This window comes from Scyliorhinus canicula, chromosome 14 (assembly GCF_902713615.1).
Source record: "Scyliorhinus canicula chromosome 14, sScyCan1.1, whole genome shotgun sequence".
Classification (NCBI taxonomy): domain Eukaryota; kingdom Metazoa; phylum Chordata; class Chondrichthyes; order Carcharhiniformes; family Scyliorhinidae; genus Scyliorhinus; species Scyliorhinus canicula.
Window position 1 is genome coordinate 99,065,651 of NC_052159.1, and position 27,550 is coordinate 99,093,200.

Genomic DNA, 27,550 nt, shown 5'->3' on the forward strand with positions numbered 1-27,550 from the left:
CACCCGCCAGTGGAAACAACCTTCCCACATCTATCCTATCTATTCCCTTCATAATTTTATATGTTTCCATAAGATCCCCCCCCCCGCATCCTTCTAAATTCCAACGCGTAGAGTTCCAGTCTACACAACCTCTCCTCATAATCCAACCCCCTCAACTCTGGAGTTAACCTAGTGAGTCTCCTCTGCACACCCTCCAGCACAAGTATGTCCTTTCTCAAGTAAGGAGACCAAAACTGAACACAATACTCCAGATGTGGCCTCACTAACACCTTTTACAGTTGCAGCATAACCTCCTTAGTCTTAAACTCCATCCCTCTAGCACTGAGGAACAAAACTCCATTTGCTTCTTAATCACCTGTTGCAACAGTTAACCACCTTTTTGAGACTCATGCACTAGGACACCCAGGTCCCTCTGCACAGCAGCATGTTTTACTATTTTATCATTTAAATAATAATCCCTTTTGCTGTTATTCCTACCAAAATGGATAACCTCACATTTGTCAACATTGCATTCCATCTGTCAGACCCTAGCCCATTCACTTAAACTATCCAAATCCTTCTGCAGACTTCCACTATCCTCTGCACTTTTTGCTTTACCACTCATCTTAGTGTCATCTGCAAACTTGGACACATTGCACTTGGTTCCCAACTCCAAATCATCTATGCAATCATCTTGTTGTTTTAATGTCTTCTCTGGAGCTTTATTTATTTTTGCTGATTCCTCGTTATTTTCAATAATTCTACATTTCTTTTGAAGTCTTTAATTTCTGTGTTTCTTCTGAGGTGATACACATTCACAAATGGAACGGTCGTAGCACAGTGGTTAGCACTGTTGCTTCACAGCGCAAGGGTCCCAGGTTCGATTCCCGCTTGGGTCACTGTCTGTGTGAAGTCTGCACGTTCTCCCTGTATCTGCGTGGGTTTCCTCCGGCTGCTCCGGTTTCCTCCCACAAGTCCCGAAAAACATCCTGTTGGGTCATTTGGACATTCTGAATTCTCCCTCTGTGTACCCGAACAAGTGCATCTGGGGAATTTTCACAGTAACTTCATTGCAGTGTTAATGTAAGCCTACTTGTAACAATAAAGATTATTAACCCTTTTGACTTCACTGTTGGTCAGGTCTGTCTCTGACAAAGTGTTGACTTGTTTCCATTCTGCAAATCGCTCATTGCCCTTTTTGTGCGGTCTTTCGTTGTCCTCCTTCTTGGGTCTTTCCTCGCCCTCCTTCTGGAGTCTTCCATCACCCTCCTTCTGGAGTCTTCCATCACCCTCCTTCTGAGGTCTTTCCTCGCCCTCCTTCTGGGGTCTTTCGTTGTCCTCCTTCTGGAGTCTTTCATCACCCTCCTTTTTAGGTCTTTCGTCGCCCTCCTTTTGGGGTCTTCCGTTGCCTTTTTGGGAGTTCTCGTCATCCTCCTTCTGGGATATTCTATTGCCTCTTTTCTGAGGTCCCTGTTGCCTCTTGCTTGAGGTCTACTGTTGCCTCCTCTGAAGCCTTCCGTTGCCACTTCCTTAAGGTCTTTGTTGCTTATGGACATTTTTTGAGAGTCGCCCTCTATCTGAGGTCTTTTCAAATTTTCCAGTTCATAGCTGTTTGTCCCTTCTTGAGGTTGCCACTTTAAGTGCATTTACACATTAAATGATTTGCCACTTTAAGGGTATTACTGCTTTAAGACTGCCATCTTTCTTTCTCAGATATGAGCAGCCGCCAGCTTTCTCTGTGTTTTTCCCGTGCTTTTGGAGTTTGATGCAAACCTGTTTTGAATATTTTAAACTTCCACTATTATTGATGGAAAGTTTTCAGCAATCCCTGGAGTTTTGGTCTTTTACTGGAAATATACAGAGTGCGTTTTTTTGTTTATTTTAAGGTGTAGTTTGTTGTCGATTTCCAGCATTCTCGAAGACCCAGCATTCTCATGATCCAAATTGTCATTGTGTTTAACTTGTTAATTTGTCTTCTTTATTTATTATGTGGAAAATGTCACTTCTTTTGAATTAAGTTCATCAGTGCAGCAATCACTGCTATGGAACCCCCATAAGCTATCCCCCAACACTACAGATTGGGAACTTGTCAGTTTCAGCCTCTTGATTTTCCTGCACTGTGGGACATGTCACTGCAGTTTGCTTGGGACGTTTTTTTTACCTGTTACTGTCTGTTGCTCCCTTTTTAAAACAAAACTTTGCAGCAACTTCTCGCCACTCCAATAAATTATGTTCATTTTTTTAAAACTTGAAGCAGCTTTTGCTTCGCAAGCTTACTCTCTTTTGTATATGTTTCTTTCAAAATTCCTGGACTCTGCCGACCAATTCAGGTTCATTCTGTGTCTGTCCCTCAGCCTCTACAAAATGCTGAGCCTTCCGGACCGCCTCGCTGCCAATGTAAGTGCAGGTACGTTTCTGCATCTTGCTCACGCATCTTGTGGATTATGACCCAACGTCTTGCTGTGTTTTTTCCATTGCCTACACCTCTTGGAACTGTCCACCTTTCCTGATTCTACATTACTCAGAGTCTGGCGATATCTCAATATCACAAATGGGTCAATTAGTGCACAGAGAGGCATTCTACTGAGTACTTTTTTTTTCAGACTGAGATGAAAACAGGATATTCACAGATGGCAGGCCAGAAGCAGCGTGATGATAATTTTATCCCCGTCACCAAATATAATGATGCACTTTCATAGATTTCATTAGGAACGCAAAAGGAATTATTAATAAGAAGAATTGTACAGCAGCCAGAAGCCACAAGGCTGCAGCTAGCTCCCTATATGTCTCCCTGCCTAAGAGAAGACTCTACCCCCGGGTGCTTCCTGATTGGTTTCAATGCCCAAATTTATCTTTCCCTTTGTGCTTGACTACACCTCAATTACTCTGCTTTGATGCTAACCAAAATGTTTATAAACACTCTTGCTATGACTGACAGCTTCTTACCACATCAAAATCAATGGTTTCACTTCCTCTTTTTCACAGCAGGAGGAGTTGTGGCAGGGGGTGGGTCACCCTCATGTGCATGCTGTGAGGGTGGATTCCCATTATTCCCATGGTGGGGGGTGAGGATGCCTTGACAGTGGTGAGTGGAGGGGGAAGGATTAGCATTGTGGGAGATGGGAGGTTGATACCTAACCTCGGGATCTGGTGGTCTTCTCAAAATGGCCGCCTGACACCAGGACTCTACTGTTGTCCAGCGAGCTCTCCTCCGTGCAGTTATTTGCATGGTTAAGGAGTGAGACTCGCACCTGGGTCCCACTCCCAGCGCCAGCAAAAACCAGTCCCAATTCTCACTGGTGGGAGCAATTCGTCTCCAGGACAGAAAATCTCGAAATGGATCTTTAGATTTGTAAATAGAGGCAAAGAGAGCAAAAACAATGAAGTTATGTTAACCTTTGAAAAGCACTGGTTTTGCCTGAACTGGATTATCATGTCCAATAGTGGGTGTCACACTTTAGGAAAGATGTGAAACATTGGAGAGGGTGTAGAAACGGTAGCATTGTGGATAGCACAATGGATTCACAGCTCCAGGGTCCCAGGTTCGATTCCGGCTTGGGTCACTGTCTGTGCGGAGTCTGCACATCCTCCCCGTTTCCTCCGGGTGCTCCGGTTTCCTCCTACAGTCGAAAGATGTGCGGGTTAGGTGGATTGGCCATGATAAATTGCCCTTAGTGTCCAAAATTGGCCTTAGTGTTGGGTGGGGTTACTGAGTTATGGGGATAGGGTGGAGGTGTTGACCTTGGGTAGGGGGTAGTGTTGCTCGTTTTGGGTGAGTGTGTATAACACTCACTTGGCTCTGTTTCACGTTCTAAGCTCTGGAGTCGCCAGGTGCCGTAAAGACACCGTCACAAGTATCAAGGTCAAGTTCAAAGCAATAAAGCTGTACACCAATTAGTAAGTCCAAAACAATTAGAGTTTATTATAACACAATTATAATAACACTCATGCACACGCTAAAGATTAAACTTACTTCTACCACTAGACAACTAATACTTAGCTAAGAAGGAACTGCGAGGTCAGGGAACAAGGCCTTTGTTCTGGTCTGGTCTGCAGGCTTCGGATCGCAATCAGTCGGCAAGGGTGTAAGTAATGCCGGTTTCAGGTAGCGGTCGTTGTTTAGGCACTTACGTATTGGCGGCTGCTGCTCGACGGCTGATGTAGAAGACAGGGGTCTGGAGGCTGGAGTCGGAGACCTGAGACAGGAGACTGAACCATGTGTGGGACCTCTCTTTTATAGGTCCCAGGGAGTCCGCGCCCCTTTGGGCGGGCTCCCTCACCTGCTGGGGATCGATTGGGCCTCTTCCCAATCGATATGGTTTGAACCCCCCAATCCTAGGGCCGTTCCTTGATCGCAGGGGTGGTTCTTAGGACTTATTGTCCTGGGCTTCTCTGGCTCCACCGTGTCTGGTCTGCTATTGAATGCATCGATTGATACTTAATTTGTGTCCATTGTACCTGGGACTGGCCCGGTATCACCTCATTAATATGCTAACGGCTTTCCATTTACAACGCTGCCTGATCTCTGCAGCTGTCGGGAAACCGGTTTCTGCAATTGTCTCAATGCATAATTGCTCTGCAAGCTGTTTGCTCTTTAACATGTCCGTTTTCCCTGCACTCTTTGCAGTCTTCCATTTTGTGTTCGTTAGTGTCCATCTTAGATGGCTACAGTAGGGTGCTCTTTCCAAGAGTCGGTGCAGACTCGATGGGCCGAATGGCCTCCTTCTGCACTGTAAATTCTATGTAAAGCTGTGTAAAAGATTTATGAGAATGATACTCGGGATGGGAGACTTCAGTTTGAGATTGGATAGGTTGGCCAAACTGGGTCTTTGGAGAGGAGAAGGTTACGAAGAGATTTGATTGATGCTTTGAAATTCATGAGGGGTATGGACAGAGTAGATCAAGAGAAACTATTCCCAGTGGCAAATGGTTGAGAACCAGACAAAACCAATTTGAAGTGAGTAGTATCTGGAATGCAGTAACTGATAATGTTGTGGAGGCATATTCAATCGTAGCTTTCGAACAGTTAATGGACATTTGTAAAGGGAAATTTTACACGTGTGTGAGAAAAAGGCAGGGAGATGGGGCATGATTCTGTGACATCCACCCGGCATGCTGGCTGAATAGCGGGAAAAGGCAAAATCAAGGTTTGCGCCAAACCATTTTGTGATTCACCCGACCCGCACCCGATGGCAAATTCCAGATCTCGCCCAAAAATGACGAGAATATCATTAACCCTAATTTGCATTTATTTTAATCTCATGAACAAGATTGAACTCAAATGCAACATCCTCCCAGGAGTTATCCAACTCCCCATCATGCAGGCGTTGTTTAGTACTCCCTTTGTAAAATGTGAAGCTGACGCAATGGCTACTGAGGGGAAGTGAGGAGGTGAGTAGCCCTTTTCATTTACTGGCATGCAGCCCAAGGGCACCTTAAGGGGTGCAGTCAGGGGGATTGGGTTTGTTCGGGAGACTGCAGGAGTCCAGGTCAGGTGTCGCCCTTGTGCCGGGGGTTGTTGAGGGGCTTTCCATCTGTGAGGCCTTCAAGCCATCTTTAAATATTGTGGAGACCCATAACAGGGGGAACCACAGCTGCAACCTGTCTGTCCTACCAAACTCTCCTGGGACAGAGCCCTCATGCGGCTTCTCTTCTGAAAGTTAATTTCACCCCCCTTTGAATGTGAGCAGCCTCTTGCTTCACATCTGAAGGCTATTTCAAAGGAGGAATTGGCCTTGTTAGTTGTAAGAGCACTTCACGTTCACAAACATATGTCTCCAAGGATGATTAGAGCGCTGCATGTCCAGCAAACTTTGAATCCTGAACAGTGTGCCTGTTCTCGAGGAATGTCAGCATCATATAGGCAGCTGCCAACAATCAAACACTAAAGAGCAAGACTTCACCACTAAGGGTCCTCTCGCAGCCAAAGGGTAGGTGTCTGGAGGGCAGCTGAGCATGACCTCCCTAATGCTCCCGGCAGATGTGTGGGGTCTAGGGGCTCCTGATGTGGCCGGGGGTGAGGGTGCAGAGAAAGGTTTGCCAGCACAATTTGTAAGGATCCTCTTGTTAATCCCGGTCAGTCCCTTGGTTTTTTACTATTAAATTCTGTTATTCTGCTGTTCCAATTTTTGAACCTGGATAGTTAATGGGACCCATGCCTTTTGGATGGATTTCTTCTTTAATTAAAAAAAAGAACCTCCAACAGGATGTACTGTTTGGTCTGACACCAATAATGACTCATATGAGAACATAAAACATACAGTGCAGAAGGAGGCCATTCAGACCATCAAGTCTGCACCAACCCACTTAAGCCCTCACTTCCACTCTATCCCCATAACCCAAGAACCCCTCCTAACCTTTTTGGTCACCAAAGGCAATTTATCATGGCCAATCCACCTAACCTGCATGTCTTTGGACTGTGGGAGGAAACCAGAGCACCCGGAGGAAACCCATGCAGACACGGGGAGAAGGTGCAGACTCCGCACAGACAGTGACCCAATGGGGAGTGGAACCTGGGATCCTGGCGCTGTGAAGCCACAGTGCTATCCACTTGTGCTACTGTGCTGCTCTATGGAATTGGCTATGGGCCGGTGGACAGTTTCAGATTGCCAGGCCTTATCAATGAATTGTGCAGATTGACCAGATTTTTCTCTGATATGTTCCTTCCTCTGTGAGATTGTTTCCATTTTTAGTTTAGTTTTGAATTCAGAGCTGATGGGGACACTTTTGAGTTTCTCGCCCAGAAAGGGATAGCGTCTCTCAAACACCCGATTGGAGATTCTGTTTTCTCCTCAGTAAAGCTGGAGAACATTATGGTGAAACTGGAAATCACATAAGATTAAAATCAGGCTGAGAATTGGGTTTGATGGGAGATGAGGAGAATCCTACAGAAATCCAGACAAGCCACTAGCTGAAAGCAGGATCAGTTGTTAAAAAAACTTGTTTTGGAAATCTCGTGTGGGGATCTCTGCTGTTACCTCACAAGGGATGGTAGACATTCTGGTGGAGTTAGACACAAATATGAATTACACAGGCCTGAGGCTGTTCTTTGGGAGTGAATGCCCAGGTTAATAAAAGTTAAAGCGATTCCACAGAGGGAATCCTACAGCCTGGGGGTTCTGACTGAATATAATGCCAGAAGATCGTTGTTAGCAATCCAACCGCTGATTTCAATCGCTCCACGTCCCGGAATGAACACTGCAATGACTTCAACATCCGAAGCATCTTCCATTTCATGGGCAGGATTCTCCGCCCTCCCCCCCCCCCCCCCCCCCCAGCCGGGTCAGAGAATCGCCGGGGGGCAGTGTGAATCCCACCCCCGCCAGCTGCCGAATTCTCTGGCGCCGGAGATTTGGTGGAGACGGGAATCAAACCGCGCCAGTCAGCGGCCTGCCCCCGGCGATTCTCCGGCCTGCGATGGGCTGAATTCCCACCTGTTTTTGCCGGGTCCCGCTGGTGTAAATCAAGGTAGGTCCCTACCAGCGGGACCCAGCTCCATGGCCGGCCTCCGGGGTCCTCGGGAGGGCGCGGGGCGATCTGGCCCCGGGGGGTGCCCCCACGGTGGCCTGGCTCTATTCCGTGACTCTATTCCTAGGCGCCGGCCGTGTAAGCCTCCGCATGGCCGACGCGAAGGTGAACCCCCTGCGCATGAGCGGGGATGTCGTCAGCTGATGCTCCCGCGCATGTGCGGACCCGCGCCGGCCGGCGGAGCCCCTTCGGCCCCGGCTAGCACGGCGCCAAAGGCCTTCTACGCCAGCCGGCGGGGCGCAAACCACTCTGCCGTCGTCCTAGCCCCTGAAGGTGCGAGGATTCCTTTGGGGCGGCCCAATGCCAGAGTGGTTCCCGCCACTCCACTGCGCCGTTTCTGCCCGCCCCGCCAATTCCCGGAGAATCCCGCCCATATTTTAATTCCTAGATTTAAAAAAAAATCTTTTTATTCTCCTCATTTTCAATATTTTCACCAATAAACAACCAAAGAAATAACAAACAAAAACAAATACAATAACAATCCCCCACACACAAACTGCCCACCCCCCACACTCAATATACAGACAAAACATCCACCAGGACATTTCAGGTTAAAAAAAAAGCAGAAATTAACAATCAATCCATAAACAGTGTAATCAAAGACATCAATACCGTCATCCTGCTCTCCCCCCCCATCCCCCTAATGTTCCACGCCAACCAATTCTCAGAAGAGCATAATAAACAGCCCCCATGAATTATGAAACCCTTCATCCCCTTCAGCTGAGACTTTACCTTCTCGAGAGTCAAAAGAAATTCAAGTTGATGCGAGCATCAATTCACGCGAAACAGAGAGTAGATGTAAACTGGCTTCAATTGACTAGAACAGTGCCTGCCTGCGACTGCTCTGCTAGTGAGAGCCGCCTACATGGCTGCTGCTCTTCATACCTCCCATCAAGGGGCGGAGCCCACAAGGACACCAACTTGATACATTCCATGTAATATCATACAATGGTCCATAGTTGGAGCCCACATGGGCAACAGCGTGATACAGTAACATACATGGTGAATGGTTAATACAGTACGTTCACCACATTCACCCCCTGTTTAAAAAATTGAGCTCCGGTGGGGGTGAAGGGTTCACAGGTTCAGTCTGTCCAGCGCCCGTATCATGCGCTGAGATCGCCGAAGCTCTGGTATCGCAGTTGGCCCGGGTGTCGAACCCATCCGTGCAGGCATGGGTGGTGAAGTCGCCGGTGCGGGTACAGACGTGCACTCCAGAAACGTCTCTTCTGGAGCTTTGTTCCTGTGGGTCGGTGAAGGGGGGAGGGGGGCAGGAGGAGGTGCAGGTGCCATGTAGGGGCGGGGGCGCTGCTCAGTGTAGGTTGGGCGGGGTAATTTGGGGTGGCAGTGGTAGTGGACCTGCGGGTGCCAGGTCCCGGAGGGAAACCATATCCAGTCGGCCGTAAGGGTGTTCTGTGTGTGCGTACTGGGGGTTGGTGTGAAGGAGCTGGACCATCTCGACCAGGGGGGTTGGACCTATGGCTCATGACGCGTTTGCAGAGTAGGACGGGCCCCGGTGTCTTCACGGAAGCAAGACCCCGGAGGTGGATTTCGGGAAAACAAACAGGCGGTCATGAGGGGTCTCATTTGTGGCCATGCAAAGGAGGGACCTTATGGAGTGGAGCACGTCAGGGAGGACCTCCTGCCAGTGGGAAACTGGGAGATTTCTAGACCATAGGGCCAGGAGGACGGGCTTCCAGACCGTCGCGTTCTCCCTCTCCTCCTGCCCGTTTCCCCGGGGGTCATAACTGGTAGTCCTGCTCGAGGTGATGCCCTTACCGAGCAGGTACTGACGCAGTTCGTCGCTCATGAACGACGAGCCCCGGTCACTGTGGACGTACATGGGGAAACCAAAGAGGGTGAAAGCACTATGCACGGCTTTAATGACGGTGGCCAAGGTCATGTCGGGGCAGGGGATTGCAAAGGGGAAGCGGGAGAACTCGTCAACGACATTGAGGAAATACGTGTTATGGTTGGTAGAGGGGAGGGGCCCTTTGAAGTCAATACTGAGGTGCTCAAAGGGCCGGGATGCCTTTACCAGGTGGGCCTTATCCAGTCGATAGAAGTGCGGCTTACACTCCACGCAGATTTGGCAGTCATGGCTCTGACCTCCTCGGTGAAGTAGGGCAGGTTGCGGGCCTTGATGTAGTGGAGAAGCCGAGTGACTCCCAGGTGGCAGAGGTCATCGTGGATAGTCCGGAGTCGGTCATCTTGCGCACTGGCGCATGTGCCAGGCATCTGGGGGCTCGTTGAGTTTCACAGGACGATATACTATATCGTAATTATAGATGGAGAGTTCGATCCTCCACCTCAAGATATTATCATTCTTGATCTTGCCCCATTGCATATTATCAAATATGAAGGCTACCGATCGTTGGTCAGTGACAAGGGTAAACCTCCTACCAGCGAGTGCCTCCAGTGCCGCACAGCTTCCACGATGGCTTGGGCTTCTTTTTCAACCGAGGAGTGTTGAATTTCAGAGGCGTTGAGGGTATGTGAAAAAAATGCTACTGGCCTGCCTGCCTGGTTAAGGGTGATGGCGAGGGCGACCTCTGACGCGTCGCTCTCCACCTGGAAGGGGACGGACGCGTCCACCGCACACATTGTGGCTTTGGCAATATCTGCCTTGATGCGGCTGGCCTCGGCCGCCAGTGGGAAGATGGTGGCCTTGATTAGTGGGCGGGCTTTGGCCGCATAGTTGGGGACCCACTGGGCGTAATAGGAAAAGAACCCGAGGCGCCTTTTCAGGGCCTTGGGGCAGTGGGGAAGGGGGAGTTGCAGAAGGGGGCGCATACGGTCGGGGTGGGGTCCTAGAATTCCGTTTTCCACGACGTAGTCGAGGATAGCTAGTCTGGTTGTGCGGAAAATGCATTTCTCCCTGTTATAAGTGAGGTTAAGAGTTTGGGCGGTTTGGAGAAATCTCTGGAGGTTGGCGTCGTGGTCTTGCTGGTCATGGCCGCAGATGGTGACGTTGTCCAAGTACGGAAATGTGGCCCGCAGCCGGACTGGTCCACCATTCGGTCCATCGTTCTTTGGAAGACAGAGAATCCGTTTCTGACGCCGTAAGGGGACCAAGAGGGAGTGGAAGAGGCGGCTGTCTGCCTCAAAGTGGGGGTCCTCCAGGCGGATTGGGAACAGGTGGTATGCAGACTTCAGATCCACCGTGGAGAACACCCGGTAGTGTGCGATCTGGTTAACCATGTCTGCAATCCGGGGAAGGGGGTACGCATCGAGGTACGTGTATCGGTTTATGGTCTGGCTGTAGTCTACAACCATCCGGTTCTTTTCCCCGGTCCTGACGATCACCACCTGAGCTCTCCAGGGGCTATTGCTGGCCTCGATGATCCCCTCCCGCAAGAGTCGCTGGACCTTGGACCGGATGAAAGTCCTGTCCTGGATGCTGTACCACTTGCTTCTGGTGGAGACTGGCTTCCAGTTGGCGGTCAGATTTGCGACGAGTGGGGGAGGGTCAACCTTCAGGGTCACAAGGCTACATACGGTGAGTGGGGGTAGGGGCCCGCCGAACTTCAGAGTTAGGCTCCTGAGGTTGCACTGGAAGTCCAGTCCCAACAGGAGAGGAGCGCAGAGGTCGGGGAGTACATATAACTTAAAATCGGCGTACTCGGCGCCCTGTATTGCGAGGACTGCGGTAGTGCACCCCCCGGATCTGCACCAAGTGCGACCCAGAAATGAGGGAGATGGTTTGATGTGCAAGGAGGATTGTGTGCGAGCAGTGCCTTACCATGTCTGGATGAATGAAACTCTCCGTGCTCCCGGAGTCGAACAGGCAAGGCGTTTCATGTCCATTGACCCGGACGGTCATCATGGAGCTCCGGAGGTGTTTGGGTCGCGACTGGTCAAGGATGACCGCGCTCAGTTGCGGGTAGCCGGCGTGGTCAGAGGTGCTGGGGTGGTCCCAAAATGGCTGCCCCCATCAGTCACACATGTCAGGTGGCGCTGCAGATGGCGGCTCCCGTCAGTGGCACGTGTCAGGCGGCGAGGAAGATGATGTCGAAGATGGCGGCCCCCATGAGTCGCACGTGGCGGGCCGCATGGGCGACGATGGCCAATATGGCGGACCCCGTGAGTCGCACATGTTGTGTGGGCTTGAAGATGGCTGCCCCCACGGATAACACGAGGCCGATGACGCGTCCGGGGGGGGGGGGGGGGGGGGGGGGGGGGGGGGGGGCGGAGCCGGCAGGCACGCAGCCACACTGTGGGGTCTGCGGGCCTGTGAGTCTGAGAGTCGGGCCTGTGATTTTGAAGATTTGGACCTGGCGAGGCAAACTTTAGCAAAATGTCCCTTTTTACCGCAGTCGCTGCAATTTGCGTTCCTAGCCGGCCAGCGCTGCCTGATGCTGGCTGCAGAAATATCAGGGTAACCCCCCCGTGTTGTGCAGGCAGCCGCGCGGCACAGACCTGGGGTACTCTTTGGTCGGGGGTCCACGAGGGGGTCATGTGATCAGAAGGGAACGCTTTGAGGCTTTGGAACGCTACTTCTAGGGAGGAGGCTAGCTTTACTGTCTCTTCCAGGTCAAGGGCGCCTTTCTCGAGTAGGCGCTGTCTCACATAATTAGACCAGCCACGTAGGCGTCCTGGACGGCAAGGTACATATGTTGAGTGGCCATAACGGCCTGGTAGTTGCAACTTCGCGCAAGGACTTTGAGGTCACGTAGGTACTCCTCCAGCGATTCCCCGGGGCGTTGGCGGCAAGTATTGAGGAGATGCTGCGCGTACACCTCGTTCACTGGCCTTACGTATAGGCGCTTCAGTATCGCGAGAGCGTCTGCATAAGTGGAGGCTTCCTCGAGTTGTACAGAGATTCGATGGCTCACCCGGGCATGGAGGAGGCTCAGCTTCTGATTGTCGGAGATGGAAGGCAAGGAGGAGGCGGTGAGGTAGGCCTTGAAACAGCGGAGCCAGTGCGAAAAAATCCCTTTGGCCTCCGTGGCTTGTGGGTCGAGTTCTAGTCAGTTAGGTTTGAGGGCCGATTCCATTGTGGTGTTGTCGTCGATTAAATTGATGTGACCATCAATTCATGCGAAACAGAGAGTAGATTAAAATGGCTTTAATCGACTAGAACATTTCCTGCCTGCGACTGCTCTGCTAGTGAGAGCCACCTACAGGGCTGCTGCTCTTTATACCTCCCATCAAGGAGAGGAGCCCACAAGGGCACCCCATCCCATTGTTGCCATTGACCCCCCCTCCCAGAATCCTCCCATCTACTTCCTCTCAAAAACACCTCACCATTATCGGTCCCCTCCCCCAACCTTTCACACCACTTAGGCCCATCAAAACCTGTTCTATCAGGCTCTGATGGCCACAGCCCCTCCCCTACTACACTCCCATTTACTGGCTAACTTGAGCTAGCCAGCATGAAGGCCCCTGCCTAGGCCTCAGTCCCCTCCAATCCCCTCCCCCCTGCCTGGTCCCAGGAAAACAAAGAACACCCCTTTAACGCTCAACCCCAGTGTAAGCACACAAACCCCAAAGAACCATCATTGCAAAGGAAAAACCCCAACTCTTACTTTGTCCAAATAGGCAACTTCAACTCATTTAGCACATATAACAATATGCAGTCAAAAATATAGCTACATACACTCCTCCACTGCCCCCTACCCTCAGTCCAAGTCCAATCCTCAGTCCCATTTCTCACTTCTGCCCCAGTCCTTCTGCCTTCACAAACACCTCCGCACCTTCCATCGTCTCGAAATAAAAGTCTTTGGATTTGTAGGTCACCCTCAACTTAGCTGGGCATACTATGCCGAACCGCACCATGCTGTTATACAATGCTGTCTTCACTCGGCCGAAGGCCGCCCACCTCCTCGCCAACTCCACAGTAAAGTCCTGTATGTACGTATACCAACTCCAGCCTACTGCACCTCCCGCTTCTGCTTTGCCCAACACAGGACCTTCTCCTTCACGCCGTACCTATGGAAACAAATAATCACTGCTCTTGACGGCCCTTTCGCCTTTGGTTTAGGCCTCCACACCCTATGAGCCTGATCCAGTTCATACCAAGAATGATATATCCCCTCCCCCAACAGCTCCACCAACATCTTGGCAAAATACTCCGTTGGTCTCGGGCCCACCATCCTTTCTGGCAGGCCCATGATCCTCAGATTTTGCCGCGTAGCTCTGTTTTCCAGGTCCTCCACTTTGGCTCGCAGAGCCTTGTTGGCCTCCACCACCCTCTGCAGCTCCTCATCCATCAAGGTGAGTTGATCACTGTGTTGCGACAAGGCCTCTTCCACTCCCTTCAGTTTCTCACACTGCTCCCGCACCTTGGCTGATGTCCTCGACACCGCCGCCCTCACGAGGGCAATCGCCTCCTCCACCAGCACCTTCAGTACCGCCATCATCTCCTTCCTCATCACCTCCTTCCTCATCACCAACAGATTTGTGAACTGTTTTTCAAGCTCCACAGCCATCACCTCGGTCATCTTTTCTGCCATGAACAGTGCAGCCCCACCCAACGACCCAGACCCCACCATCCTTCCAATTGCCGAGCCGACCCTTCCACTCAACGCCGAACCTTCATTCACCCCCTTCTTCACGGCAGCTTTCTTATGGGTTTTGGACATCTTTCTTCCTGATGTCTTCCTGCACTTATTTAACCAAAAATTTCCCCTGGGACCGGGCATTAAATTCTAAAAAATCAAGCATCGAGCAGGAACTATCCAGCATGCGATATCCTCCCACATGCCACCACGGGAAGTCACAATTCCTATTATTTTTACCCCCCCTCTGCATGTCTCTGTCCGAGTGTGTTTGCGTCAAGAGTGGGACGGTAAAAGGGGCGAGTAGCAGATTAGCTGGTCGTTGTTCTATCATAATTATTGCATGTCTTATCTCTATTTTTCTTATAAATAAACAGTTATTCTGTTTCACTTACAAATCTGGGGCGGAATTCTCTGACCCTCCGCAGGGTCAGGGAATCGCCCGGGGCCAGCGTAAATCCCGCCCCCGCCGTGGCCGGAATTCTCCACCACCCGGGAATCGGCAGGAGCGGGAATCGCGCACCACCGATCGGCATGCCCCTCCGCTGCGATTCTCCGGCCCGCGATGGGCCGAAGTCCCGCCGCTGTCAGGCCTCTCTCGCCGACGTGGTTTAAACCACCTCTGTGCCGGTGGGATTGGCGGCGCGAGCGGGCCCCCAGGGTCCTGGGGGGGTGCCGGGCAACCGGACCCCGGGGGGGTGCCCCCACGGTGGCCTGGCCCGCGATCGGGGCCCACCGATCAGTGGGCGGGCCAATGCTGTGGGGGCACTCTTTTTCTTCCGCCGCCGCCACGGCCTCCACCATGGTGGAGGCGGAAGAGACCCCCTCCACTGCGCATGCGCCAGTGGTGACGTCAGTGGCCGCTGACGCTCCGGCGCATGCGCAGACGCACGCCGGCCGGCGAAGGCCTTTCGGCCAGCCCTGACACCGGGCGCCTTGGCGCCAAAGGCCGTTTGCGCAAGTTTTGCCGCCAGTCGGCAAAGCGGGAGCCACTCCGGCGCGGGCCTAGCCCCTAAAGGTGCCGAGAATTCCGCACCTTTGGGGAGGCCCGACGCCGGAGTGGTTGGCGCACTCCGCTATGCCGGGACCCCCCCCCCCCCCCCCCCCCCCCCTTCCCCCTCCCCCCGCCGGGTAGGGGAGAATTTCGCCCCTGGTGTCTGTAAGTCATTGGAGTAGTCAAGGGCCAAAGAACTTAGAAACTTTACATGAATTATTGGTTAATTCACTTGTTTGTGTTTCCGGGGCCTGTGGAGCTGGAATTGACGACGCACCAGCCCAGGTTGTCGTAACAAACTGGCTCGTTGGTGGCACTCTGAGATAAGGTGGAACAGTCATGGTAAGGGTGGGGAGGCTTGGGGGATTTGATGTTCCCCAGTTGGTAGCCCCAACTAATTGTCAGTGTCTATCCTTCTCCAATTCCTTCCAGATAAATAAATGCTGGTGTGGATTCTGTGGAGGCCGCCCTCACTGTGTTTGTGGCAACCAAGGCGGATAGTTGCTGTCGAAATCAGCAACGACAACTCAGACTAGAGGTGGCACCGCACGTGCAGGACCAGAAGGGAGGGCCAGCGACGGCCTGAGGTGTGCAGGCGTCGTTGGTCCTTCAATGAACTTATGGACAACATATGCTGCAGAAGAATGCATCTCAACAGGGATACAGTGTGGCACCATGCCACGTCTTTGTGGATGTGGCACTCCGTGGAGGAGGAGGACACCCACTCCCGGTGGTCAGGAAGGTCACTGCAGCCCCAAACCTTTAGCCACCAGATTATTCCAGGGCTACAGCGGCGACCTGTGTGGCATATCGCAGTCATCCACCCACAGGTGCATCCGGGAGTGATGCATGTTCTGTATGCCTGGGCATCAGACTACATCACCTTCGACCTGGACCAGGATGCCTGGCCTGCATGTTTGGCCACCATTGCTGGGATGCCCTATTTCTCGGGGTGATCAATGGCGCACATGTTGCCTTGCAAGCACCTGGGCATCAAGGAATGCCCTATATTAACAGGAAGGGATTGGGACTGTGTGAGAGTACCTCAGAATCATGCACATGTGTGCCCGCTACAATAGGAGCCTTTGACAAGGTCCCACATGGGAGATTTACAAGGAAGGCAAATGCACATGGGATACAGGGTAACTTGATAAGGGGAAGACCACCACAAAGTGGGAAAGCCTCTGGGTCTCTTGATAAGGGTGGATAGGGAGCAACTGTTCCCCTTAGTTGAAGGGTCAATGGACCCTCCCCTCTAGCACAGGCCAATCTTGCTGACAGTCATTACTCTCTCTTCAAGTAACCCCGCCATCTCCAGGGCCCATTCCCCAAAGGAAGTGAGGACTCGAATCCCTGGGATTCCTCTCCCGTTTTTACGCTTTCCCTCTTATTGGGGGCTATCTTCTCCTGCGGGGATAAAGAGAAGACACTATGAGTCGCATGCTTGATGGATCAGGGGTATCTATATCAGGTGACATGTTTCGGCACCACACCTGGACATGAAGGGGTTGTGTTGATGGGTGCAAGGGGTTCTGAAAAACAAGGTTGAAGATCGGATGTTGGGAGTGTGTGAGCTGTCAGCCAGTGGATTGGGGAGGGAGATGGGGGAGTTTGGGAATTTGAGGGGTGGCAGATGGAACTGATGCCAGGAGAGTGGTGGTAACTTACCCTTGCAAGTCATTGGTGGTCATTCATCTTCTTCCGATATTGGACAACATCCTCCTGGTCATGCTGCCCGCAGCTTCCCAGGCAGCATTGCTGACCCTGCTACTGGTTCACTGACCCCCTCAGGGGAACAAGTGCCCCGCCCCTCATCCCATCTAGAAACCTGGTCAGGTTGGTAACACCAAAACGAGGAACAGGTCTGGGCGCTGCCATCCTCGTTCTTGACTAAAGGTGAGTGCTGAGGGACCGTTTGAAAGCATCTCACCCTTGTAGTGGCGACCGTCTGAGGCGCGTGTTGGGCGAATCAGATGGTGAGGGAGCCAGGAAATGTGAGATTCACATGCGGGTTCATTTTTGGGACTAAGTGCAATTGAAAACAGGCATCAATCTCTCTAACGCAGCCAGTTTTTCAAATTGGCAGGTAGTAACTAGTGGGGTGCCACAGGGATCGGTGCTGGGACCACAGCTATTCACAATATATATTAATGAATTGGATGAGGGAACAAAATGCTGCATCTCAAAGTTTGCAGATGATACCAAGTTGGAGGGTGAACTGCGATGAGGATGCAAGGATCCTACAGCATGATCTGGACAGGTCGGGCAAGTGGGCAAATCAATGGCAGATACAGTATAATTTGGATAAGTGTAAGGTTATTCATTTTTTAAGCAAAGACAGGAAGGCAGATTACTACCTGAATGGTTGTAAATTGGGAGAGGGGAGTGTGCAGCAGGACCTGGGTGTTCTTGTGCACCAGTCGCTGAAGGTAAGCATGTAGGTGCAGCAGGCGGTAAAGAAGGCTAATGGTATTTTGGTCTTCATTGCGAGAGGTTTCGAGTACAGAAGCAGGGATATGTTGCTGCAATTATACAGGGCCTTCGTGAGGCCACACCTAGAATATTGTGTTCAGTTTTGATCTCCTTTTCTGAGGAAGGATGTTCTCTCACTCGAGGGAGTGCAGCGAAGGTTTGCCAGACTGATTCCAGGGATGTCATATGAGAGATTGACTAGGTTAGAATTGTTCTCGCTGGAGTTCAGAAGAATGAGGGGGGAATCTCATAGAGGCTTATAAAATTCGAACAGGAGGAGACGGGGTAGATGCAGGGAAGATGTTACTAATAATGGGTGTATCCAGAACCAGGGGTCACAGCCTGAGGATTCAGGGTAAACCATTTCGGACAGAGATGAGGAGACATTTCTTCACACAAGAATGGTGAGCCTGTGGAATTCATTGCCACATGAAATAGTTGATGCTAAAACATTGAATATATTCAAGAGGCGGCTAGATATACCACTTGGAGAGAATGGGATCAAAGGCTATGGGGAGAAAGCAGCATTAGGCTATTGAGTTGGATGATCAGCCATGATCATGAAAAATGGAGGAGCAGGCTCAAACAGCCAAAAGGCCTCCTCCTATCTTCTATGTATCTATGTAACCCAATTTGAGTTTGCGACTTTTCCGCTGAATCGCGCCCAGGATTAACTGAGCAGCTCTTGCAGAGAGTTTGGTGCAGACACAGTGGGTTGAATGCCCACTTTCTATGCTTCTGTGTTCCAATGATATGATTGATGTTATAATTGCCCAGATATTGATGAAATGGTCTTTGTAGGATCGCCTGGACAGTATTGTTTTTGCTGTTTCTGGTGTTTACCTAGGTTGATGCTGTATGGTGTCTGATTTTAATCATTTTCAATTTTTCTTTCACGTTTTTATATCTGAGTGGAGTAGAGAGCCAGCCACATTACTGTGATTCTGGAGTTACATGTCGGCCAGACTGGATAAGGATGGAAGATTTCCTTTCCTACAAGACATTTATGAACCAGATGGCTTTTTACACAATCTGGTGATTTTACATCATTACTATTGGGATGAGCATTTTATTCCAGATTGATTCATTTTTTGAAATTAAATTCCCGAGCTGCCTTGGTGACATTTGAACTCCTGTTGAAACTGCTTTAGCCTCGGCTTTTGGGTACTAGTCTGTTAGCACTGGGCAAAATTGTTCTCCCGCCAGAGCTAAATTGCACCTGAGCGCAAATGTGAAGCAATTCCAATCCTTAGTCTTGCAAATGTATGCATGGTGAGCATTGCAAGGGAATCCCTCGGGACCGCCATTTTGACCAGGTGGCCTGATAGCAAAGTCCCGCGGCTGACCACCACGGCACTCCCCCCATATCACAATTCAGCCCCTGCCCCCAGATTTCCTGGGCCCCCCCCACCCTCTCCCAGTACAGGGGTGACATCCCCAACCCCCCCCCCCCCCCCTCCACACACACACACATGCACAGGAACCCGTTAAATAAAGAGACCCCCCCCAACAGAGACCCCCTAAATAAGGAGACTCTCTCTCTCCCCCCCCCCCCCCCCCCCCCCCCCCCTCCCCCTCCACAGATCCTCCAAAAAATAGAGCCCTGTCTGGAAGCTAGAGAGCAGTCCAGGCAGAGGCAATGAAAAAACCTAACTGCTTTAACACTCACCTGTGCAATACACCTGCCGGCTCAGAAAGAGGAAGCACCACATGTCAATTCCTGGAAAGCGAAAACCAGTCAGCTGGATTTAAACCCCATCCAATCTTTGATCTGCAAGTTATTCATTAATTTATATGTGATATTGATTTTACTAGCCTGTGATTGATAGCTTCCACACGCACATAGCTGTCAGCATTGTTCCATTCATCTCCCTTCACAGTGGCGTAACTCTAAAGTGCACTAACCTCTATATTTATAAACATCAGGCTTTGATTGGCAGGTTCAGGACTACTTCAAACAGAGTTAACTGCTGTCAATTTTCCGCTGACAACTTCAAAATCACCCAAGTGTGAAGGGAGATGATTTGAAAGCTAGAGGAGTATGGTGAAAAATCAAGATGTGATCTGGAAATAGAGCCGATATCATTACCACATCATAACGGAAATGCAGATTATTTGCAATGCAGAGGAATTAAGCCCGGAACATCCAGCCTTGTGAACATAAATAGTCTCTAAATATATAGATTTCTATAACAAGTATTTCTGGGTTCCTAATCCAAATGGATTTTGGTGGAATTTATTGTTACTTTAAATTTCCCGCTGCATGTATAGTAATGTCTTTTGCCTTTTACAACTTTAGCTGTACAATGCAAATCTATGTCAGAAATGTATTTGAAATGATCTCAGCACCAAGCAACATTAATGCAAATTTTCTACAATCAAAATACTAAATAAAATGGTATTTGTGTTGAGCAACATAGTATTTGTGTTGAGCATATGATTATTTGTGTTAGAAGCAGGGCAAATAAAAATCTCCCCAAATTTGTTACAAATTGATTACTTTGCTATCCTTGACTTCTATTTTTTACAATCCATAGAATCTATATAGTGCAGAAGGAGGCCATTCAGCCCATCAAATCTGGATCGACCCTCTGAAAGAGCACCCGACTAGGCCCACTCCTCCATCTTACCCCTTAGCCCCACCTAACCTGCATATCTTTGGACACTAAGGGGCAATTTAGCATGGCCAATCTACCTAAACTACACACCTTTGGACACTAAGGGGCAATTTAGCAAGGCCAATCCATCTAACCTACACGCCTTTGTCATCAGATGTACACGAGAAAGCACATAATATCCCTAAAATAGAAAGTAAAGTGATTGTGGCTGTTTGCACTTTTTGAATTCTCTGGTAACCTATCACCATTAATTGCTCTAAGGATCTAAGAAAGAGAAATATACAGACCAAAATTGCATGGTAATTTGGTAAAATTATTGTTACTATAGTTGCAATCATAAGTTAGAGGTTGTAAATTCATATTTGTTTTTCAGAACATCGAAATTAGTCCATTTCCAAGTGCCTTCGATCCAGCCCAAACGATAAATGCTGTTCCGAATACTGAAGGAGGTGCAGTTTATACTTTACACAAAAAATTACATATGCTGGCTTATCAAGTGCAGACTGCTTTCAACATTTGCATTCTTTAACTGATAAAACATTCTGAATGCTGACAAGTACAGAGATAATCATTGGTCATTAAAAATTGTTACTGGTATTGTCTGCACATTGGTTTATCAGATCGATCAAAAGCTAGTTTATCTTGTGGAAAGGTACTGATTGTCCCTTTTTCGCTCCAAACAATAAATCAAAAATGCTAAGGTTTTGAGAGTTCAATGCAATATTACTTTAGTTGGGTAATTAAAGTTTTATCTTCATTCTTTAAGTATTTTTGTGCATGTTTTAGTTATTTTCTTCATCAGTGCTTTTATTTGTAACAGGTAGGTCATGGGTGTAATTCCAAGTTAAAGTCTGGTGAACGGCGGGATTAACTTGGTGTTTCTCGGCGGCTGCAGTACCGAGAAACACCCCGCTATCCAATGGTACTTCGCTTTTTATTGGCTTTGGAGTTTCTCCCCACCGAGGCCACACTTAGAGGGATTTCCTGCTGGCGTGCTGAAGCTCATCAAAGCACCATTTTGGAAGGCTGCTGCGATCTTTCCTCCTGCCCCAAACTGTTTTGACCCACCTCTCCCAACCTTGGGGGGGGGTCACCTGAACCTGACCCCTGGCAGTGCCAGCTTGGCACCTGAGCACCCTGGAGGTGCCCTTTGTACCCTGGAAGTGCCAAGCATCCAACCACCCCAGGGGCGATTTAATGGCCTGGGAGACCTTCCTGTGGTACCATTATTCCTGGTAAACAACATCCTGGTGAGGTCTATACCGTGGTTCTGGGAGGGAGTGGAAGGGCTGAGAGCAGAAGTGCAGGAAATGGAACAAACACTATCAACAACAGTGAAGTAGAATCCTTGATTGAGAAAGTAGCCATGTTGGGTGACACGGCGACACAGTGGTAAGCACTACTGCCTCACAGCGCCAGTGACCTAGATTCGATTTCGGCCTCAAGTGACTACCAGTGTGGAGTTTGCAAGTTCTCCTTATGTCGGTGTGGATTTCCTCCGGGTGCTCCAGTTTTCTCCCTCTGTCCAAAAGATATGCTGGTTCGGTAAATTGGCCAAGCTAAAATTGCCTCTTAGTGCCCAAAGATGTGCAGGTTAGGTGGGGTTACGGAGATAGAGGTGGGATCCTCCCTTCTGGGGACTAAGTCCCCTCGCCGGCGGGAAAACCGGTGGCAACAACTCCGGCGTCAACAGCCTCCCAAGGTGAGGAATTCTCACCTTTCTAGAGGGCTAGGTTGAGGCCGGAGGGGTTGGTGCCGCTCCAGCTGGCGCTGAACATTTTTCCGAGGATGTTGGAATGCAAAAGTAAATGAGAAAGAATTAAGTTTTGCAGAGTCTTGGTAAGACGCAATCTGGAGTATTGCATTCAGTTTTGGGCACCAGATATCAAAAATTACATGTTGGCTTTGATGTGGGGTAACATGCAGATTCACCAAATGATACTGGGACTTGAAGAGCTAATTTGTGAGGAAAGGCTGCCCAAATGTGGTTTGTATTCCGCTCAATATAGCAGGTTAATGAATAATAGAATCAAGTATTTTAAATTGATAAAGAGGCTCCATAATGTAGCTACAGAGAAAGCATTTCCTCTGATTGGAGAATCAAAACAACGGGGGAATAATTTTAAAGTTGCAGCTGGACCCTTTAGGAATTAAATCAAAAATGAGCTACACCACAAAGTTTAGTGTAAAAAAACTCCCCAGACCGTTACAGACACAACAGTGCAACTCTGTGTGGAATTTCAAGGCCAATAATTTTATTTTACAGTCATCTTTGTTGCCATAAATTGAAAACAAAGGGAAGGATTTTGAGCCCCTAGTGAGGGTGATCACAGGACGGCACTATCAGCACTAAAATTTAACAGCTCCCAGCCCCTACCAAGGGGTTATTGGAGGCTGCCCGCCCCCCCCCCCCACAATCATTACCGCCATTCCCTTCCCAACCCCTAACCCGACAATCATCACCCGCAAACCCAGCCACCACCCCCTCCCCAAACAATCATCGGCAGCATACCCCCTTCCCCCGTCAATCATTGGTGCCATTCCCCTCCTCCACCGCCCCTCAATTATCATCAGAAACCACACGCCCCCCAACAATCATCACCAGCATTCCCCTCCCTTCCACCTCCACCCCGACAATCATTGCCAACGTTCTCCTTCCCCCATCCTCTACGACAAACCGTGCCGGCATTTTCCCCCCTCACCCGCATCCCCCTCCTAACCATCGCCAGAATTATTCCCCCCCCCCCACTGCCGCCAACAACCATCGCCAGCATTCCCCATCCCCGCCGACATTACCCCAGACCTCACCCTCCTGCAATCATGACCAGCATTCTCACCCCTCCCCCAACAATCATCATCATTGTTCCCTCCCCACCCCCCAGTCCCCCAACATTCATCGCCAACATTCTCCCCAACCCCCTGGCATTCCTTGGTAGCATTCCCCTTTCCCCACCGCTCCCCCGACAATCATCACCGATATTCCCCTCGCCCAATATTCATCGTCAGTATTCCCCCACAGCTTACCACAAAAGTATTGCCGGCCCTAACCCCCACCCCAGTGCCCACTCTCCCCACCTCCATTACACATTGAAAATAGGATCAGCAGTCAGCCATTCTGCTCCATTATTCATTGTGATCATGACTTATCAACCAACTCTATAGCCTGTTCCCACCTTCCCCCTCCCTATATCCTTTGATCTGTTTTGCCCCACGAGCTATACTTTATTCCTTCTTGAAAACAAACATAAATAAACCCTCTCCATGGGGCTCTCGCTAGGCCTGCCACCAGCATTGCCTTCGGCACAGGTTGGCACTGCCAGCTTTGCATTGCCCGATTGGCACTGCTCAGGCATGTCCCTCTTACTCACCCAGGGCCTACACTTTCTTCTGTGTCCCCAGAGGAATTCCTTCAACTAATTCTCGTTTGGCCAAACCTCGCCGACATCACATCACAACGGAAAGGTTTGAATATTTAGTGATTAGGGAATTATGTGGCAGGGAGAACTGTGAATAATATTTAAGTTCATTAAAATCTATTTATATGAGGAATGGGAGCCTTGTGACGATGCCAGAGAGTGGCGGGAAAAATTGAGAAACGCGATCTCTTTGGAGAGAATTGTGTTTCCCGATTTTCTCTGGATTTTGCTCCTGTATCACTGATCACGCGCATAGTTATTTTGGGCTCAAAATCACCCCCTTAACCTCTTCCTTGTCACTCATTTGCTTCCAGGTGTTTAAACTTTCAACTTGTGTACTGGTAGCATTAAAACTGCAATTTAAAAATCTGAATAAGATCAACTGTTTTTGCATTGCTTATCTCTTTAGCAGTTTCAGAAAGCACTGAACAATTTATGCTGGCAGAAAACCTGGTGGAAACATCTGCCGTAGATAATGACATCCTGACTGCTATGGAAGCAATAAAGACTCAACGATACAATTTTATTCAAAATAAAGTACAACGATTAGGCCTCAGTGCACTGTCATTTGAAGAACAAAAAATTCTTCAGTCATTAGATCGTCTCGATCAAAGATTGCAGTGTAAGTAAATTAATCTATGAACTCAAGCTAAAACTTTCCTACTAATATGCAAGTAATTCTGACACAAGTGGATAAAACCGTTGAGTTAAAGTTCCCATGTTTGTTTGAGCTTTACTTAGATATTTTTAGTTCACGGATGTAAATATTGCTGTAACTGGAATTAGTGGTATCATGATCTTACTGCAGGTTCAGCACACCTGCACAGCTCCCTTGGCTGTGACACTACTATTTCCGGCCAGAATATAGATTAATAATAATCTTTATTATTGTCACACGTAGGCTAAAATTAACACTGCAATGAAGTAACTGTCAAAAGCCCCTAGTCGCCACATTCTGGTGCCTATTTGGGTGCACAGAGGGAGAATTCAGAATGCCCAATTCCCCAGCACGTCTTTCGGAACTTGTGGGAGGAAACCGGAGCACCCGGCGGAAACACGCAGACACGGGGAGAATATGCAGACTCCACACAGACAGTGACCCAAGAGGGAATCGAACCTAGGACCCTGGTGCTGTGAAGCAACAGTGCAAACTACTGTGCTACCGTGCCAATTATTTGATAACTCCCCTGTCATTGACCCCTGAAGACCATGTTACCAGCTCAAAGTGACTGGATTGATTTTACTTACATAATTTGTATGTAACTATCTTCTGCTCACTGCATTTTGTTGGAAAAATTGCCAACTTCTCATAGAATTTACAATGCAGAAGGGGGCCATTCGGCCCATCGAGTCTGCACTGACCCTTTGAAAGAGCACCCTACCCAACCCACGCCTCCATCCTATCCCCGTAACCCAGCAACCCTACCCGACGTTTTTATAGACACTAAGGGCAATTTAGCATGGCAATCCACCTAACCTGCATATCTTTGGACTGTCAGAGGAAATCGAAGCACCCGGAGGAAATCCATGCAGGCACGAGGAGAACGTGCAGACTCCACACAGACAGTGATCCAAGCCGGGAATCGAACCTGGCACCCTGGAGCTGTGAAGCAACTGTGATAACCATTATGCTACCGTGCTGCTATATAACTTTCCACTACTCTACATTTAACTGAAAAAAATCACACTGCTTTCATTGGGAGACATTATTGTTACTTTGATCATGGGTTCGGTTTGCATATTTATGGAAATGCTTTTGAATGAATTCTGTTTTCTGAGTAAATAGACTTTAAAATCCTGGTGTAAATCTTGCACTACCTCCAACTCATTGTATAACACAATTATGTCAATCTCCATTCTGAAATAAATATTAGTTACAGATACAGCAATTAGTTGATTTTACATACATAATTAAAGTTAATGAAACAAACCTTGATCCAGTGAATTTAAAACGTCCATCCTCCAATCCTTCCACAACGTTGCTTTATTATATCTACAAACTCATCCAACTTAATCCTGTTGTTTGTTTCCTTTCACGTTCTTTGGTCCCATGACTCTGTGCATTTCCCCCTGAACTCTGCTCTTTTTTCCCCAAACTTGGTCATCCACCTCTCAACTGCCTCAAATCTCTAAAATTCTTTCCCAAATCTCTCTACTTTTCTCTTTGCCTTGATTAATATACTCAAAACTCATCTTGTCAACCAACCTTTCAATTAACAAATCTTTACCTGAATGCTTCCACGATGGCTTCACAGCTAGTTCTTGGTTCCCTTGCTTTGAATCCTGCTGATGTTATTACTGGACAGTAAGATTCCAGAATGGAACTCTGTCTGGCTCAATAGACAAGCAGCGGGATTCTCCGTTTCTGAGACTAAATGTTGACCCCAATGCAGAATCCGTGAAGGCATTCGGGGTGACTGTTGTGGCTGTGGATCACGCATGTCCAAGGCCTGGAGCATTCTGTACAGGCTCTGGCCAAGGCCCAGACAGGCCACAGGCAACAGACCCACCTGGACATTGCAGCGGCGCTTCCAAGGGTGGCCCAGTCACAGCAGGCCATGGCTGGGAATGTTGCCGGCATTGCCCAGGCACTGGCTAGCGTGGTGCAGACACAGAGGGAGGTGGCCCAGTCCCAGTGGGAAATGGCGCAATCACTGGGTGATGTGACACAGATCAAGAAGGTGGTGGCACAGTCAGTGAGTGATGTGGCACAACTCTAGACGGAGATGGTCCACTCCTTGTGCTCCATGGCCATGAGCGTGCAGACCATGGTCGGGACCAGAGAGGCCTGCAGGACTGGCAGCACCAGGTGGTGGGGGAGCCTCGAAGGATAGCTCCGTTCGCACCTCCGGCCCATGGAGTACCCCGGGGCCCTCGCACACCCCGAGGGAGGAGGAGGTGATTGGGCCCGTGCCGGTGACTCCCACAGGGAAGGTGCCGGAAAGCCACAGTACCTCAGACTCCTGACTCCTGCCCTGGTGCATCTGGTTGACAACGGACAGAACAGGGCACCACCATGCCACCTCAGACACCCGAGCAGCAGCTGGGCCCATCCAGGCCCGGTTGCCTGAGGAGACAAAAATCTGTATATATTTGTTCACATTAAACACCTGTTACCACTGTTAAAACCTGCCTCAGTGCTCTGTCCGATGGGTGTGAGGGGTTGGCTGGTCTGGGCTGGGGGATGGTACATGCATCCCATCGATCACTCCTTAGACCCAGGGCATCCCGGCATTGGCGATGAACCTCACGACCCTAGCAGCCTCGTGGGCTGTCCACATTGAAATGGATGTATTGACCCACCTGGGCTTACAGGGCCCCCATGATGGCACAGATGCACCTGTGCACCGAGGTCCCCACTTGATGCCTGGAAGGACTTCTGGTGGAAAGATTTAGGACGACCGTCACCTTGGCGACCACTGACAGCGGGTGTCCTCCCCCATACTACTGGCACCCGGAGGGTATCCTGTGCCATTTGAGACCCCTGGTTGGTGAGGGATAGTGCAGAGTGGCCCCCTAGCCCTCCCCTTGATCGTGAGCACCATGGCACTGCCTTGCTGGTACCTTGGAACTGCCACCCTGGCACTACCAAGGTGCCTGGGTGGCACTGCCAAGCTGGCTGGAGCACTGCTCGGCTGCCAGTGCAAGAGCACCCAGGTGCCAGGGTGGCACTGCCAAGGGTCAGGGCCTGTGGGTGGCTATGCCATGAAAGGGTGGAGCTGGGATTTGAAGTGTAGCGGTGTGCAGGCCAGGCATGTTGGGGCCTCGGGGAGGTTGGGGGGATGACGGGTAGGGGTCCTGGCAGGGAGGTGGTGCTGTAGTGGAGCTTGGGGGGGGGGGGGGTGCCTGAAGTGGGAGGGTCTTCAGAGAACCCATAGTGAGTCGGATTCAAAACGGCGTTCCCAGAAGTAGGTCTTAAACCTACTTAAGACCTGCTCACCAGAATACACCAGACTCCCTCGAACCCCTCACTTGGGGGGGGGGAGGGGGGGGTAGTGCCCATGTTGTAAGGGGTGACTTTGCCCATGAGTGGGGTGTGGTGAA

At 49.8% G+C, this 27,550-nt stretch overlaps 1 protein-coding gene across 2 annotated transcripts in view; it reads left to right on the top strand.

Moving 5' to 3' along the window:
• The window catches only part of cep126 (centrosomal protein 126), a 216,556-nt gene that overhangs the window by 170,230 nt on the left and 18,776 nt on the right, over positions 1-27,550 (top strand). For both annotated transcript variants that reach the window (XM_038818758.1, XM_038818759.1), the window contains 2 exons: positions 20,464-20,539; positions 23,916-24,128. In XM_038818758.1, the coding sequence (XP_038674686.1) occupies positions 20,464-20,539; positions 23,916-24,128 (289 nt within the window). The remainder of the gene's footprint in view (positions 1-20,463; positions 20,540-23,915; positions 24,129-27,550) is intronic.